At 38.3% G+C, this 16,486-nt stretch overlaps 1 protein-coding gene across 3 annotated transcripts in view; it reads right to left on the bottom strand.

Annotated features, from left to right (window-relative positions):
* LOC124802962 (density-regulated protein homolog) overlaps positions 1 to 16,486 on the bottom strand; it is a 47,035-nt gene that overhangs the window by 214 nt on the left and 30,335 nt on the right. For all 3 annotated transcript variants that reach the window (XM_047264065.1, XM_047264057.1, XM_047264073.1), the window contains 2 exons: positions 14,706 to 14,882; positions 29 to 168 (listed from right to left, as the gene is read on the bottom strand). In XM_047264065.1, the coding sequence (XP_047120021.1) occupies positions 29 to 168; positions 14,706 to 14,882 (317 nt within the window). The remainder of the gene's footprint in view (positions 1 to 28; positions 169 to 14,705; positions 14,883 to 16,486) is intronic.

The raw sequence follows: 16,486 nt of genomic DNA, 5'->3' as shown, positions 1-16,486 counted from the left end.
AGAGAAGACATGCTGATTATGAACTTACTTCTGGCCACTTTTCTGGGATAATGTCAAACAAATCATCTTTAACATCACCTTGAATTACTATTTCATCTTCTCCCGTTACAGAAGATCCACATGCAAATTTTGTGCCAAAGAATTTTGCAGCCACTTTTAAATCTATGTCTGAAAATGAAATATAAACATTTAGTACAAAATCATCTAGTTAAAACTAACCTTACAGTGTACATTAGTATAAAATTGTGTAATTGGTAGTTTGTCTTGATACTACATAAGAAAAAGATTATGGTAGGTCTCCTTGGCACTCTTATACATGGTTTATTTTTTTCATCTCCTTGACTACAGCTGCTTCAAATTTTGTAGATGAGGTGGATAGGCAGAATTCTAGCGAAAAGAAAGGGAACATATCAGTGGTAGAATTAAAGTAAATGAGGACCATAAAATGTGGCGAAGGAGAGTAGAAGGGACAATGACAGAAGAGACCAAAAAAATGTAGTAAAATGTCACACAATAAGAGAAAGTATAATTATGTTCAGTAATAGTGTTAAGTAAAAAGTTAGTGGCAGGAAGGGAAGAGAGGCACAGAAGTTAACACAGCCCATAATTGCACAGGATACTGACTTCATAAACAGAAATAATTTGTGGCTACTATGAAACATAAGTTACAAAGATAAGAACTAAGAACCTCTGTTAAGAGCATTTGAAGAGGAAATAATTCTATAACTGGAATATATAACGATACTTATTTAGTAATTTTTGAGAACATTTCTCTTGGAAACAGTGATTTGTTATTACTTAAAAATGAACATGAAAAGTTAGCATTCGTGACGTGTAGCACCTGCTCTGTTAACTGCCACCATCTACCATCATGGTGTGAGGTCTGAAGATGGTCTAAAACAGACGAAAACCAGTAACCTCATAAAAAAGAAGTTCCTTGCAGTTGTGACTTCATTTTTAAATACTTATTTAGTCTCAGACGGAAGCACCAAAGTAAAACTATTTTTGACTTGCATGTTTTATTTTTGTATGATGAAATTTGTTGGAAACAAACACTTTGTAACTATTGGTGGATGGAGTAAACTTATGCAGTGTTCTTTTAAAGCCAATTATTTCCTACCATCTTCACAGTCAACAAAGTATACAATTTTACACACCTTCTCTTATTAAAAAAATGTATTTTTGAAAGATTTTATGATAAACGAAAAAAAAAAACTTTCACACATTTAGGGTTTCAAGCAAACATATAATAGATCTATTGCTAATTTGCTCTGTCATCAGTCACTACTTTTGTTAGATCAGATCTTGTTTCAAGAGTTCATTTGAGTTCTGATTAGCCTTTATCAAAATTGAAGTGGTTATATATTTTGTGGAAAGGGAACACTGCCAAGACAGTATCTGAGAAAGCATGCTTTTTTTTTTTTTAAAAAAAAGAGCCTCAAACAACAGATTTTCACTGCAGTTCCTGCAGCCCTAATTTCATTTCACCATACACTAACCAGGAGTCATGTGGTATAGTGTCAGATCATGTAAATACATTATCCTCCTTCAAAAATAATATTCATATACAGAAAAACAAATTCTGGAGGTAGCAGGGGTAAAATCCAGGAAGAAAAAGTTTATTCGTAACTTTTATAGAAATCAGTATGTAGTTGTAAAGAGTTTAAGGACAATAAAAGGGAAGCAGTAGTTCAGAAAGGATAGAACAAGGTTGTAGCCTGTCTCCAATGTTATTCAAGCTGTACACTGAGCAAGCAGTAAAGGGCATCAAAGAAAAATTGTGAGAAGAGAGAAACGTTTGAGATTTGTCAATGGCATTGTATTTCTGTCAGAGACAGCAGAAAAGGACTTGAAATATCAGCTTAATGGAATAGACAGTGTCCGAAGAAATTTCTTTGGAAAGCCAAATGTTTTAAACTACTATATAGGTAGGTCCATTGTTTTTAACTTGATTCGGGTACTCCTAAGCTATCCATTGTTAAAAGATTTCATCCAACAACTAAACACAGAACTTTATTTTTCTTGACTCTTTTGAAGTTTGACCTGTCCAAATAGTTGTGCATGTCACAAGCTGCTTCCCGGACAGGGAAATGTGTCGGCCCAGATCAAATCCTCCCAGCGGATTAATGATGAGGACTGATACCCAAGTCCTGGCTCACTTATAAGCTTGTCAAACATTTAGAAAACAAACTTCCTGTCAGATTAAAACTGTATGCCGCACCAAGACTCGACCTTGGGACCTTTGCCTTTCATGAGCAAGTGCTCTACGAACTGAGCTACCCAAGCATGACTCATGACCCATCCTCACAGCTTTCATTCTGCCAGTTCCTTGTCTCCTAGCTTCTAAACTTAACAGAAGTTCTGCGAACCTTGCAGAACTAGCACTTCTGGAAGAAAGGATATTGTAGAGGCATGGCTTAGCCACAGCCTGGGGGACATTTCCAGTTTCACGCACTTTTGCATGAGTATCAGTACACACATGCAACTGGGATACACATATTCCATCCAGGAAGGGAGGGGGAGAGACGTCTGCACCACTGTGGGTGTGCAGGCACCAGAAAAAGAAAAGCTTTCCTTAAGTTTCCACTGTTTTCTTCCTTGCATCAACAACAAGATATCTGTATATGTAAGCTGAAGTTGAATGCTTGCGTCTTTCTGTACATGCAGGAAACTTGACCTGTTTTGACTATTAGATACACTGAATAAGCAGGAAGGTATTTATAAATATTTTGTACACATTGTCTAGTTGTCTGAATTATGATGAATCTGTCTAGTTGTCTGAATTATGATGAATGAAACAATGGAAACTCCAGGTAGGTATATTAACAATGTGGGAAAAGATATATTGCTACTTATTGTAAGGAAGACACATCATGTCACAGACAGGCACAATTAAAAGACACCCACATCCTTCGGCAGTACACACACACACACACACACACACACACACACACACACGACCGTGAACTCCACCATCTCAGGCCGGAATGCAACATCACATGGTATGCAAGCAGCGATATTGAAGGGATGGGGAAGGGATAGTAATATACAAGTGGGGGGAGAGACGAACACAGTCTGGTGGAGTGTGTAGAGTGTAGGCTGCCAACAGGTGCAGCATAGGAGGTTGTGGAGCAGGGAGGAGGGGAAAGAAAGGAACAAAAAAGAAGAGGAGCAGGGAAAGATGGATGGGTGTGTTGGCAGAGAGCTGCAAATAAATGGTGGGAGATGAGAATGGGGAGGAGATGATAGGACAGAGGGGGTGGAAAGCGGTTGTTAGTACTGCTGAGTTTTGTGATGGAAAGTTGAGAGCAATTGTATAAACTCATCCAACGGTAAAGTTATGTTGGATGAATTTATCACGCCACCAAAACATTTGAATTTGCCTCTTACTAGAAGTCACCCAAAACATAAAGATTCCAAGCATTACCATTACAATACTGCACTTCAAATGATCTCGTTCAACAGTCAGCAAGTGGTTTTATACCAACATTTTAAGTGCAGGGTCAGGTTTACCACCTGACAGGCAGTTTTCTTCCATATCATGCTGATGACCACAAATTTTTGCAGATTTACTTCATTGCCGGTCCTAAGACACATGCAGCTACTTGAAGTAATAATAATTCAAGATAGGACACACATTAGTCACATCACTTCGAGGTATTTTACATTCACACAATGTACACATACAGTCTTTCAAAACTGCTGTGGAATGTGTTCCTCCTAACATCCCAGATTACAGTGTAGTTGCTTATTATAATTATAATTCTCTGTCAACTACCGAAGTAGTGATTGTGATTGCTGTATACTAATTCGACAAAAAGTACATCATGCTACAAAGTCTTGCTGATAATCTCAAAAAAATTCAGAGTTACATCAATCCCACAGCAGCCTACAGAATCCCTTGATGTTAAGTCAATGTAGGGATGGAAACTCATTGATATCCCTCAAGTTGGTCCTGTTACTAAGGCTTCACTACAGAAAATGAAGTTTCATGCATTATTGATATCTTATAATGGAGCACAAGGACAATTTTACTGTTTTATTTAGAGGCAACATGTTACTTAATCAAAATTTAGTTGATCGAGACACTAAAATTGCATAAGAACATAAAACATTTACACAATTCAATCGAACAAAACTGTGACCTAAAAATTATGTTCACTTGCAGGATGCCTTTCTTTCATATGAACGAAGCAATTATGTTGGACTACCACCAACCTTTATTGGAGGAGCAATAATGTTGGACTACCACCAACTTTTATCTTTTATTGGAGGAGCAAACAATGTATTCACAAAAAGACACAGGGAGGGGGGGGGGGGAGGCAGGGGGGGGGGGGGGGGGGGGGAAGGAAAACCTGGTCTTTTCATCACAACAGTTCGCAATCTGAACTGGCCAGAGGTTCAGTGTAACATACGCCTTAATGTACCACCCCAAGACAGGTATGACAGAGTTAATAAAGTGTTTCATTTTAAATTGCAGAAACTATTTTTCGTACATAAAGATCATACCTTTGGTCCTCCATGCTATCACATATACACAGTTGAATGGCAAAAATATGGATTGCGATACATATATCTGCTTCTATGGGTCATCAATAAAATCAGGCCAAACAAAATCGACACTGTAATCACAGCAGAGGTACCAAATGAAGAAGACCCAGTACTTTATGACACTGTGGTAAGACACACAGTTTATGGCCCATGTGGAGCTTTAAATCCTAATGTGATGTGCATTAATGAAGGAAAATGTTCAACAAAATTTCCAAAATTCTTTCAGTCCTATATCTGCTGATAATGATGGACATCCAAAATACAGACAATTGTCTCCTGAGGAAGGTGGACTACAGGCTACTGATCCAAAACTATATAACTGACAATAGATGGGTGGTGCCTATAATAAACTTGTACTCAAAATATATGATGTGCATGTAAATGTGGAACTGTGTAGTTCTGTGAAATCGATAAAATGTCAAAAAGTACATCAACAAAGGCAGCACTCAACCTACATTTACCTAGCAGTTGACAAAAGATGAGCAACAATTTCAGTTAGGCCACTGTACATGGAATCAAAACATTCCATCAATGGAACCAAGGTATATTGGTTGAAGGTCATACTGACGTTAGAAAAACAGATGCTCCTGGCAGCGTTCATCCTTATAGCAGCAAATGCTTTCACTTGAGAATGTTACCCATGTTGTTAACAGGCTACTTCTTTTACATGCTAAGCACTGAGAAGGTGTGACATATGATGCTTTCCAAGGAGCGTGCAAAGTTGTGGGTCTACTAGAAGACGATTCTCACTGAAAGTATGATATCTGAAGCTGCAATATGCTGTACAGCAAATCATTCAGACATTTAATTGCTGTCGTCATATCATTTTGTGCAATTACTGACCCGATGCACCTTTGGCAAAATTACTGTGAAAGCATGGCTGAAGACATATTGCATTGTAAATGACAAGAACTCTCTTCAGATGATATGATTACAACCAAAATATTTTTGCTGGACCTGTACTTGAATTGAATAAAGAGGTTCATTCTCTATGAGGCAAATACATAACAGATTTCAGACTTTCTTCACCAACAAATTTAAATCTGTCAACCAAATACATATTATTTGTGAGAAACAAACTATGATATTTCCCAACTGTTTAAGACTGTTCAAGACGAGTGTTGTTTGAATCACAAGCAAAAAATGGTTACAACTTTGTAATGTCATCAATCAACAACAATGAAGAGGGTTTTTTTTTTTTTTTTTTAATGCACCTGGAGAAACTGGCACAACATCTGTAATTAATCTAATATTCACAAAAGTCAGATCTGGTGGAAAAACTGCCCTTGCTGTGGCATCATCTAGCAGTGCAGTCACACTTTATGAAGGCAGTTGAACTGCACATTCCGCATTCAAATTTCCCCAGAAATTTTACGGCAGTGACACCAGCGTCTGTTATGTTTTTAAGCAAAGCAATACTGGTAAATTGAGGCAGGATTGCACTTCGATTGTCTGGGATGATGTTTTGATGTCCCATAAAATATCCATTGAAGCACTCAACAAAACAATGCCAGACTTGTGTAACAGCAATAGTGCTATGGGTAGCTGCACTGTTTTGTTCTCTGAGATGTCTGTCAAACTTCGCCAGTAATCGAAAGGGGGACAAGTGCAGAAGAAGTCAAGCCATCATTGTAAAGATAACACCTATGGCTGCACATAATAAAAGTGCAACTTAAAACTATTATGAGAGTTCTATCTTCCAGATAAGATAATATACACTTTGCCAATAACTTACTCAAAATAGAAAATGGTGAATTTCAAAGCAACAAGCAATAAAAATAAATATTAATACTGTTTTTGTTTTGGTACCGAATGTCTCTTAACTGAAATAGGATGCCCAAATATTCATAATGTGCCAACTAAGACACTTGACAGTTTCATCAAAGGGCTATATTGTCACCTACAAATGAATGTCAATAAACTAACTGATTTGATTACATCAGAGTTCGAGGCCCCGTCACAAATTTATTACACTGTTGACACGGTCTTAAGCTTAGTTTACACGACAACACTGGGTTGCATGCAACAGCATGCAGGATGCGCATTTGTGCAACTCGTCAGTGAAAATAAGCAGTTTCGGCTCATTGCAACTGTGGCGACACTACTTGCCCAAGTTTTGATGTTACATGTGTCAGTATAGAGTGAACAAGTTGAAATACGAAGTGGAGAACAGAAGAAATACTTTGCTTTATGGACATCTATGCTATGCATAGGTGTTTGGGGGAATTTCAATGCTGTTGACTACAAAAACAGGCAGCGTCATGTTGCTGCACTTGTGACCATCCTGCGTGATCTGATAACCGAAGGACTGACAATGTCTGAGTGACAGCACACAATACATTTAATTAGGAATATTATACAAACAAACAAAGAAAAATGCAGGCAAGCGAAACATATGGTGGTGGAGATGCCCACATCTACAAGACAAAAATCCTGTGGTTCGAGTTGGCTGGTTCGTTTTCTTAGCTGAATTGAACTTTATTGAATACTGATTTATTTAAAGAGTCAGAGTAGTGCTTTACATTCACAACATGTAGTACTGACATATATTTTTAAACACTTAAATTTTGCCAAGGTACAGCTCCATCTGTAAGAAAGTAGGTGGAAAACCAATCTCTTGTTAATGCAGCTTGTTTTGGATAATTAGTGCTGACTGCTTGCAGCTTTGCATGATCAGGCCCCCGCCGCATTTATGCTTCTTCATACCCTTGGCTCATAAACTCTACTATCAACATTCTCTTCCCACATTACAGTATCTTCTTTTCTTATTGCGTTGTTAACTGTATTTAAAAGAAATGTGAACTGGTCTGGTGGCAGTCTAAGATAATTAAAATAACTTTTAGGTCGCTGAACAACGGAGCTGATGCCTTTTCTTGATCCAGTCTCGAACCCAAATACGTTTCTTAAGTCTTTTAATCTTTTCACGCAAAGACGCATTAACTCTGCCACAACTCATACAGTTGCTAAAATTTTCATTTACACCAGAATATACAGCACTCGGAAATGATGAAACAAATATACACTGACGGCACTGCATCTATAGGCATACACAAAACCATTTGCATGCAACAAGTGGCACAAGCCAATGTCTTAGCGTAAACTAGACTTCAGATAGAGATAAAGCAGTGCATTACTCTACTTCATTGAAGCCACCTGGAAATCTGCCACATAAATTAAAATTAAAACTAGGTGCACCTATTGTTTTATGGAGAAATTTAAGACCGCCCCAATTTTGCAATGGAATAAGACTCTGAACCCCCCCTATGAACCATGGGCCTTGCCATTGGTGGGGAGGCTTGCGTGCCTCAACGATACAGATAGCCGTACCGTAGGTGCAACCACAACGGAGTGGTATCTGTTGACAGGCCAGACAAACATGTGGTTCCTGAAGAGGGGCAAGCAGCCCTTTCAGTAGTTGCAGGGGCAACAGTCTGGATGATTGACTGATCTGACCCTGTAACACTAACCAAACCGGCCTTGCTGTTTTGGTACTGCAAATGGCTGAAAGCAACAGGAAACTACAGCCATAATTTTTCCCGAGGGCATGCAGCTTTACTGTATCATTAAATGATGATGGCGTCCTCTTGGGTAAAATATTCCGGAGGTAAAATAGTCCCCCATTCGGATCTCCGGGCGGGGACTACTCAAGAGTACATTGTCATCAGGAGAAAGAAAACTGGCATTCTACGGATCGGAGTGTGGAATGCCAGATCCCTTAATTGGGCAGGTAGGTTAGAAAATTTAAAAAGGGAAATGGATAGGTTACAGCTAGATATAGTGGGAATTAGTGAAGTTCGGTGGCAGGAGGAACAAGACTTTTGGTCAGGTGAACACAGGGTTATAACTACAAAATCAAATAGGGGTAATGCAGGAGTAGGTTTAATAATGAATAAAAAAATAGGAGTGCGGGTAAGCTACTACAAACAGCATAGTGAACACGTTATTGTGGCCAAGATAGACATGAAGCCCACGCCTACTACAGTGGTACAAGTTTATAAGTATACAAGTTTGTACAGAGTTTCAGGGAGAGCATAAGGGAACAACTGACTGGAATGTGGGAAAGAAATACAGTAGAAGAAGAATGGGTAGCTTTGAGGAATGAAATAGTGAAGGCAGCAGAGGATCAAGTAGGTAAAAAGACAAGGGCTAGTAGAAATCCTTGGGTAACAGAAGAGATACTGAATTTAATTGATGGAAGGAGAAAATACAAAAAGGCAGCAAGTGAAGCAGGCAAAAAGGAATACAAACGTCTCAAAAATGAGAACAACAGGAGGTGCAAAATGGCTAAGCAGGGACGGCTAGAGGACAAATGTAAGGACGTAGAGGCTTATCTCACTAGGGGTAAGATAGATACTGCCTACAGGAAAATTAAAGAGACCTCTGGAGAAAAAGAGAACCACTTGTATGAATATCAAGAGCTCAGATGGAAACCCAGTTCTAAGACAAGAAGGGAAAGCAGAAAAGTTGAAGGAGTATATAGAGGGTCTATACAAGGGCGATGTACTTGAGGACAGTATTGTGGAAATGGAAGAGGATGTAGATGAAGATGAAATGGGAGATATGATACTGCATGAAGAGTTTGACAGGGCACTGAAAGACTTAAGTCGAAACAAGGCCCCGGGAGTAGACAGCATTCCATTGGAACTACTGACAGCCTTGGGAGAGCCAGTCCTGACAAAACTCTACCATCTGGTGAGCAAGATGTATGAGACAGGTGAAATTCCCTCAGACTTCAAGAAGAATATAATAATTTAATAATTCCAATCCCAAAGAAAGCAGGTGTTGACAGATGTGAAAATTACCGAACTATCAGTTTAATAAGTCACAGCTGCAAAATACTAATGCGAATTCTTTACAGACGAATGGAAAAACTGGTAGAAGCCGACCTCGGGGAAGATCAGTTTGGATTCCATAGAAATGTTGGAACACATGAGGCAATACTGACCCTACAACTTATCTTAGAAGAAAGATTAAGGAAAGGCAAACTTACGTTTCTAGCATTTGTAGACTTAGAGAAAGCTTTTGACAATGTTGAGTGGAATACTCTCTTTCAAATTGTGAAGGAGGCAGGGGTAAAATACTGGGAGTGAAAGGCTATTTACAATTTGTACAGAAAGCAGATGGCAGTTATAAGAATCGAGGGGTATGAAAGGGAAGCAGTGGTTGGGAAAGGAGTGAGGCAGGATTGTAGCCTCTCCCCATTGCTATTCAATCTGTATATTGAGCAAGCAGTAAAGGAAACAAAAGAAAAATTTGGAGTAGGTATTAAAATCCATGGAGAAGAAATAAAAACTTTGAGGTTCGCCGATGACATTGTAATTCTGTCAGAGACAGCAAAGGACTTCGAAGAGCAGTTGAACGGAATGGACAGTGTCTTGAAAAGAGGGTATAAGATGAACAACAACAAAAGCAAAACGAGGATAATGGAATGTAGTCGAATTAAGTCAGGTGATGCTGAGGGAATTACATTAGGAAATGAGACACTTAAAGTAGTAAAGGAGTTTTGCTATTTGGGGAGCAAAATAACTGATGATGGTTGAAGTAGAGAGGATATAAAATGTAGACTGGCAATGGGAAGGAAAGTGTTTCTGAAGAAGAGAAATTTGTTAACATCGAGTATAGATTTAAGTGTCAGGAAGTCGTTTCTGAAAGTATTTGTATGGAGTGTAGCCATGTATGGAAGTGAAACATGGACGATAAATAGTTTAGACAAGAAGAGAATAGAAGCTTTCGAAATGTGGTGCTACAGAAGAATGCTGAAGATTAGGTGGGTAGATCACGTAACTAATGAGGAGGTATTGAATAGCATTGGGGAGAAAATGAGTTTGTGGCACAACTTGACTAGAAGAAGGGATCAGTTGGTAGGACATGTTCTGAGGCATCAAGGGATTACCAATTTAGTACTGGAGGGCAGCGTGGAGGTAGAGAGAGACCAAGAGATGAATGCACTAAGCAGATTCAGAAGGATGTAGGCTGCAGTAGGTACTGGGAGATGAAGAGGCTTGCACAGGATAGAGTAGCATGGAGAGCTGCATCAAACGAGTCTCAGGACTGAAGACCACAACAACAACAAGACTCTGAATAACCACCTTGAAAATTTGTTATGACCAACTGCACAATACTACCTTCCTGTGGAACTGGACAAATGTTTGATACCAAGAATAGTAATGATACCCACAGATTTACCTTTCCAGTTCAAACTCCAGTTTCCCACTAAACAAACCTTTGGTGTGGCAATTAACACAGCACAGGACTAGACACTGAACGGTGTTGTAATTGACCTAAGTATGCAGCATTTCTCACATGACAAGCTGTACATGACCCTGCCATGTGAGACATCAAAACGAGTTCATTTTTACACCTAATCCTGATGAGGTTATCAATACAATATACACAGAAATATTTAAAATATTTGTGGGATCATAGTTAAAATGCAAAAGCTTTCAAAGGTTTCTTATCAAAGCTTAAATGCAACACTTTTAATTCAACTTTCTGTTCAAATACGATCACTACTATAATTTGGCAATTAAAGTTATGTAAGATTATTCTCAGATTTTTTAATCAAAACTATATGCAGTGGCAAGTTACTTAACATTGTTCTCCGATTCTTTGTTAATTGTATGCAGTGGCCCGTAACCAAAGTTACCACTACTACATTCAAGACATCTGACAGTTCATACTTGGCGTTCTGTGTGAATCCAGGGTGGGTCACTAGTTTAATACTAAACTATGTGTGTTTAGTTGAAAAGCATCTCTCCAAATTTGATTTCTAATTATTATTCAATGTTTTCTGACAAGTAAGGTGGGTCTGACTAAATACAATCAGCTTTAAATCACAATTTTCATCTTCTGTTTTCCTATGGTGCTCCTTTGTACCTATATCAAACATGGCACCTAAAATAAAATTTCATCGAATCATCTTGCTTGGCTTGGAAGTTCATGTTGACATTTTCCATGATGGTGAATGAAATAAGTTTTTTTTTTCTCTTTTCTTTTTTTTAAAAAAAAGAGAGAGAGAGAGAAAGAAAGAAAAGAAAGAAAGAAGCCTTGAGTGGGTGAACCTGTGTATAAAGTGCACCCGTCACAAATAACATTGTTTTGTACCATTCCATAGTTGTTTTAGAATTTTGAGCCACTACCTCCTTCATTATTGCTTCAGCTAACAAGGTAATGAGTTTTGTTGCGTACATCAAGTTGGAAAACAGTAATATAAAATAAATATCAAGTTGGCTTAGAAAAAATTTACAATCAGCGCATAAAATGACCTAGATTGCAAGCTAGCAGCACAATCCCACAATGAGGAAGTTACCTACAAGAGAATTAATTATAAATTAAGCGTTTCACAGGGATCTGATGCAACTGCGCTGTTTAGTGCTTCAAGTGGGTGATGAGAGAGAGAGAGAGAGAGAGAGAGAGAGAGAGAGAGTGTGTGTGTGTGTGTGTGTGTGTGTGTGTGTGTGTGTGTGTGTGTGTGTGTAGGGGGGGGGGGGGGGTTACCGAGGACATTGTTGGCTGAAAGCTCATTTTGTGACAGTATTTTTGTTGTGCCTATCTGCGACTCAGCATCTCCACTATATGGCAAGTAGCAACTATCCTTCTCATAATATTGTTAACTCATATAATGGTAGTTTATCATTGTTTAGTTAAACTAAGATTAAACTGTAATTTTGTTCATACAAGTCTACCTTGGTAATATAAAAGACAGCTATTCTTTACATATGTACAAAGTGTTACGAAAAATGGTGTGTCCACTCAAGGGTTAAAATCTGTCTCAATGAAAACACAATGCATTTCTTTTTTATTTACTCAGACATGTTTTGACACCTGTGTGTCATCTTCAGTGAATCAAATTTATTTTTGTAAATTATCAAACATTTCATTCATTTTCAGATGAGAAAGTAAAACAAACGAAACAAAATGCACATGTTATAGTTTTTAGGCCTACAATAGAGAAATGACTATGAACTTTGTTTGATATTTTACAGAAATTTGATGCACAGATGACACATAGGTGTCAAAACATGTATGGGCATGTAAAAATGAAATACATTGTGTTTTGCGCAAGGCTGTCCTTTTTAACAAAAAATATTAATGTTTCATTTTATAATAACACAGCTACCAACAAAAAACAATTTCAATTCTTAAATTTATGACAAAAGGTACCTCTAGGGTTTACAGCTGTTTGCAAAAATAAAGGTAACTTTATAATTCAAGTAGATAATTTTGTCACCTGCATGTGATTTATGGGCACACCTTTGCCATGCTTACAGGTGGACTGAAACTTCGAGGCCCCTAAATGTGCAGAATGGAAAGTGCTGCTGGTGCTGAAACTGCTGAGAGGAGACAAGTGCTTAGTACAGAGGCACGTGGAATTGCCAACAGTGGGATTGTGGATTTTAAACCATTCCAGTCTTACACACGTAGGCCACAAAGGTTCAACTTTACTGTTTGTGCATGCACAAACGTAGTACTTTGTGGGAGAGCCACACTCAAACAGCTTGCGAGCCACAGTTTGTCGATTATTGGCACAAGCAGATCAAGGGTAATGGAATGTAGGTGAATTAAATTATGCAGTACTGAGGGAATTAGGTTGGGAAATGGGGCACTATAGGTAGAAGTTGAGTTTTTTTCTATTTGGGTCATAAAGTAACCGACAATAGTCAAAACGAGAGAGAATATAAAATGCAGACTGGCTGTAGCAAAGAAAGCATTTCTGAAAAAGATGCGTTTGTTAACTTCGAATATAAATTTAAGTATTAGGAAGTCTTTTTTAAAGGTGTTTATGTGGAGCGTAGCCTTGTACAGATGTGAAACAAGGATGACAAGCTGTTCAGACAAAAGGAGGATTGAAGCTTTTGGAGTGTGTTGCTATGGAAGAATGGTGAAGATTAGATGGGGAGATTGTGTATCTTACTGAACGGAATTGGGAAGAAATGAAATTTGTGGTACAACATGACTTAAAAAAAAAGGAATCTGTTGATAAGCCACATCCCAAGGCATCAAGAAATAGCCAACTTGTTAATGGAGGGAAGTGTTAGGAATAAAAGTTTTGCGAGGAGACCTAGGCACAAATACAGCAAGCAGTTTCAAACTGATGTACAGGGAAGTAGTTATTAAGAGATGAAGAGGCTTGCACACAATAGGCTAGCATCAAGAGCTGCATCAAATCAATTTCGGACTGAAGACGACGGCAACAGTAAGAATGTATAAAGCCCCTGGAACTATAACGACACCTCCTACAGTCCTACTTTTACTCTGCATTTTAATACTCAGCCTGTTGCTGAATCTCAAAATGCATATAATTTGATGGCATTTTTATTTCGCCTGCAACCCATCCTTACACACACAAATGCCTTAATATAGTTTCAGATTCATGTAAAAATAAAAACTGTTCTCAGCTGACTTCAATCACGGTTTGGTAAAATCTGCTTATGAGTTACAACAGTTGCCTCGTAATCATATCCACATAGGAAGCACCAGAATTGTTGTAGCAAGGTTTGGCACATTGTTCTGCTTCTACTCCAATAATAAATGGCAACTATCATATGACAGAGGGATACATGGGACAGACCTCGCACCTAGCCTTTCCAGAGGGCATCAGCTATGAGCTTCAAATCAGCAGCAGTATATTAACATGGGCTGGCATTCTTTGGAGGAATAACTGGCATTGTGTTGAGGGTATTCTCATTCTACTGTTCCTTATAGATGGTTGAATTATTTTTTAGAAGGGCCATAAGCAAAACTGGTGCTAACTTCTTCTTCTTCTTCTTCTTCTTCTTCTTCTTCTTCTTCTTCTTAAGACATCATGAAAGTGATCCACAACACAGCAAATGCCCAACTGAAAGACTGAAGACGTAATAATGTTCTGGATGAATGAGGGCAGGAAGTAACAACTATGGGTGGCTGCAAGTGATTTCTACAGAGAGCTCATATATGTACAGATGAGTGGATGTGACTGCACTACAGATATGTTTGAAGAACTAACCTTCACAGGAGTATTAATTGCGTGTTAGAGAATGTTTATGAAGTCTGGAGTCAACTGAGTCCACAAAATAATTCTATATGCAACAATCTTCTCTGTTATTAACAGTTTGATTTAATGAAATAACATCATTGTGATTCTATGCATACTGAAGATAATGAAATTTTCTTACCAAATGTGCTTAGACCGGTAACAACAGTTACAGACTTCTTTTTTCCACGAGGAGCACGAGAAATACAAACTTGTTTTGGGCCATCTTCCTTCTTTTTAGCTTTCATCAAAGCCTTTCCACCTCTTTTCTGCCGTTTTTTCTCTTCTTCTCCCCCAGGTTCATTTTCATCTTTGTCACCTAATAAAGAAAATTAACCAAAAATGACAAAGACAAAGTCATTGGTAAAATAAATCCTGGAATGAATGTGCAATGTCATTAAAATTTTGGGCATTTAATTACTAGCTGCAAGCAAGTCAATTAAGAGTTGACACGAAGAGTACATATCCCCGCCCCCAGTTCTCTCTCTCTCTCTCTCTCTCTCTCTCTCTCTCTCTCTGTGTGTGTGTGTGTGTGTGTGTGTGTGTGTGTGTGTGTGTGTGTGTGTGTGTGTGTGTGTGACCAGCATTGGTAAAAGAAATGTACAACAGCTGAAAAAATCACCAGGAAGGAAGGATACAAAGAGAATGCACCACAAATACATTATACCGCACCTGCCACAGTTTTTAAGGTTCGCTTGAGGTAGTCTGACATTACACTTACCCACGGAGTAATTCCTGCACACAAGCATTATGTAATGCATGACAACTGCACGTATCATTTACACATATATAATGGATTCTCTGCAGCAGCCCATGTCATTAAAGATACTTAACAACATATCCACTATTTCCTATGAGGTGGCAAACCTACGTTTAGGGTGCTTTTAAGATTTAAGAATACATGGTTGCCCCAGATGTAGTGCTTTGATTGGGAGGTTTGTGTATTTAGACTATATAACTCCTCTGATAAGATAAGGCTCGTACCTAGGTACGGCTGAAATTAAGCCCATAGCACGTTATGTGAATATTTTTGTTATGACTAGGGAAGGAGTGGTATTATCGTTTATGTTTAACTTTTAGTGCTGAACCCCATAGCAGCCAATCTTTCCTGGTATGCAAGTGTCAATATACGAGTTGCTTGTATGTTTATTTTTCTTTTCCATTCTATGAGATGGAGAAGCAAAGTAAAGAAATGAGAACTAAGAGGATTTGTTGAGACAATCAAGCATACATCAACAAACGTGACGACCACAAATGACACAGTGGAGCCTGTTAGGCAGAGCTTGGAAATTTTATATCTGTTTGATGTCTTTCCTTTCAGACATGTCAGAGAGAATAGAAACAATTCTCAATCCACAGCTGTACACATACATGATAAAATGAAATAGAAATTATGACAGAAAGGCACTGAAATAAATTCAGTAGTGATGTGTGAAAATTCGTGCCATACCAGGACTATAACACTGATTTACCACTTTATGCAAGCAATAGCCTTAACTACTTTCCTGTCTGAGCATGTTCCCCATCCAACCCAAAATTCCCAACTTCTTGTACACTTCTTATGTAGTGCTCCCTGTCCACCATACTCATTGCTTTTCCAGAAGAGTTTGGGAGAGGAGTGCATCCACTTGGAAATTATTTTTAATAGTTGTCAAGGAGTATATAGTGGAACTTCAATTTTATGTTCTCTGACTTTTGTTTTTTGCAATTCTATGCCATAAATTAACTGGCCCCCTGAACAACTAAGAGCAATGCTAAAAACATTCCCCGACTTTGTGTTTCTTCCTAGTAAGGTTTAACTTGATTCTATGTTCTTATTCAATGTCTCACTTGATATTGTCCTGTTTTCTTCATACTGACATTTGATGTGACTGAGTGAGTTATAAGTGGCACAAAAAACAGACGGTTCACACCATGGTTGTG

This window comes from Schistocerca piceifrons, chromosome 1, assembly GCF_021461385.2.
Source record: "Schistocerca piceifrons isolate TAMUIC-IGC-003096 chromosome 1, iqSchPice1.1, whole genome shotgun sequence".
NCBI lineage: Eukaryota > Metazoa > Arthropoda > Insecta > Orthoptera > Acrididae > Schistocerca > Schistocerca piceifrons.
This window is presented reverse-complemented; position numbering and strand designations above follow the sequence as displayed.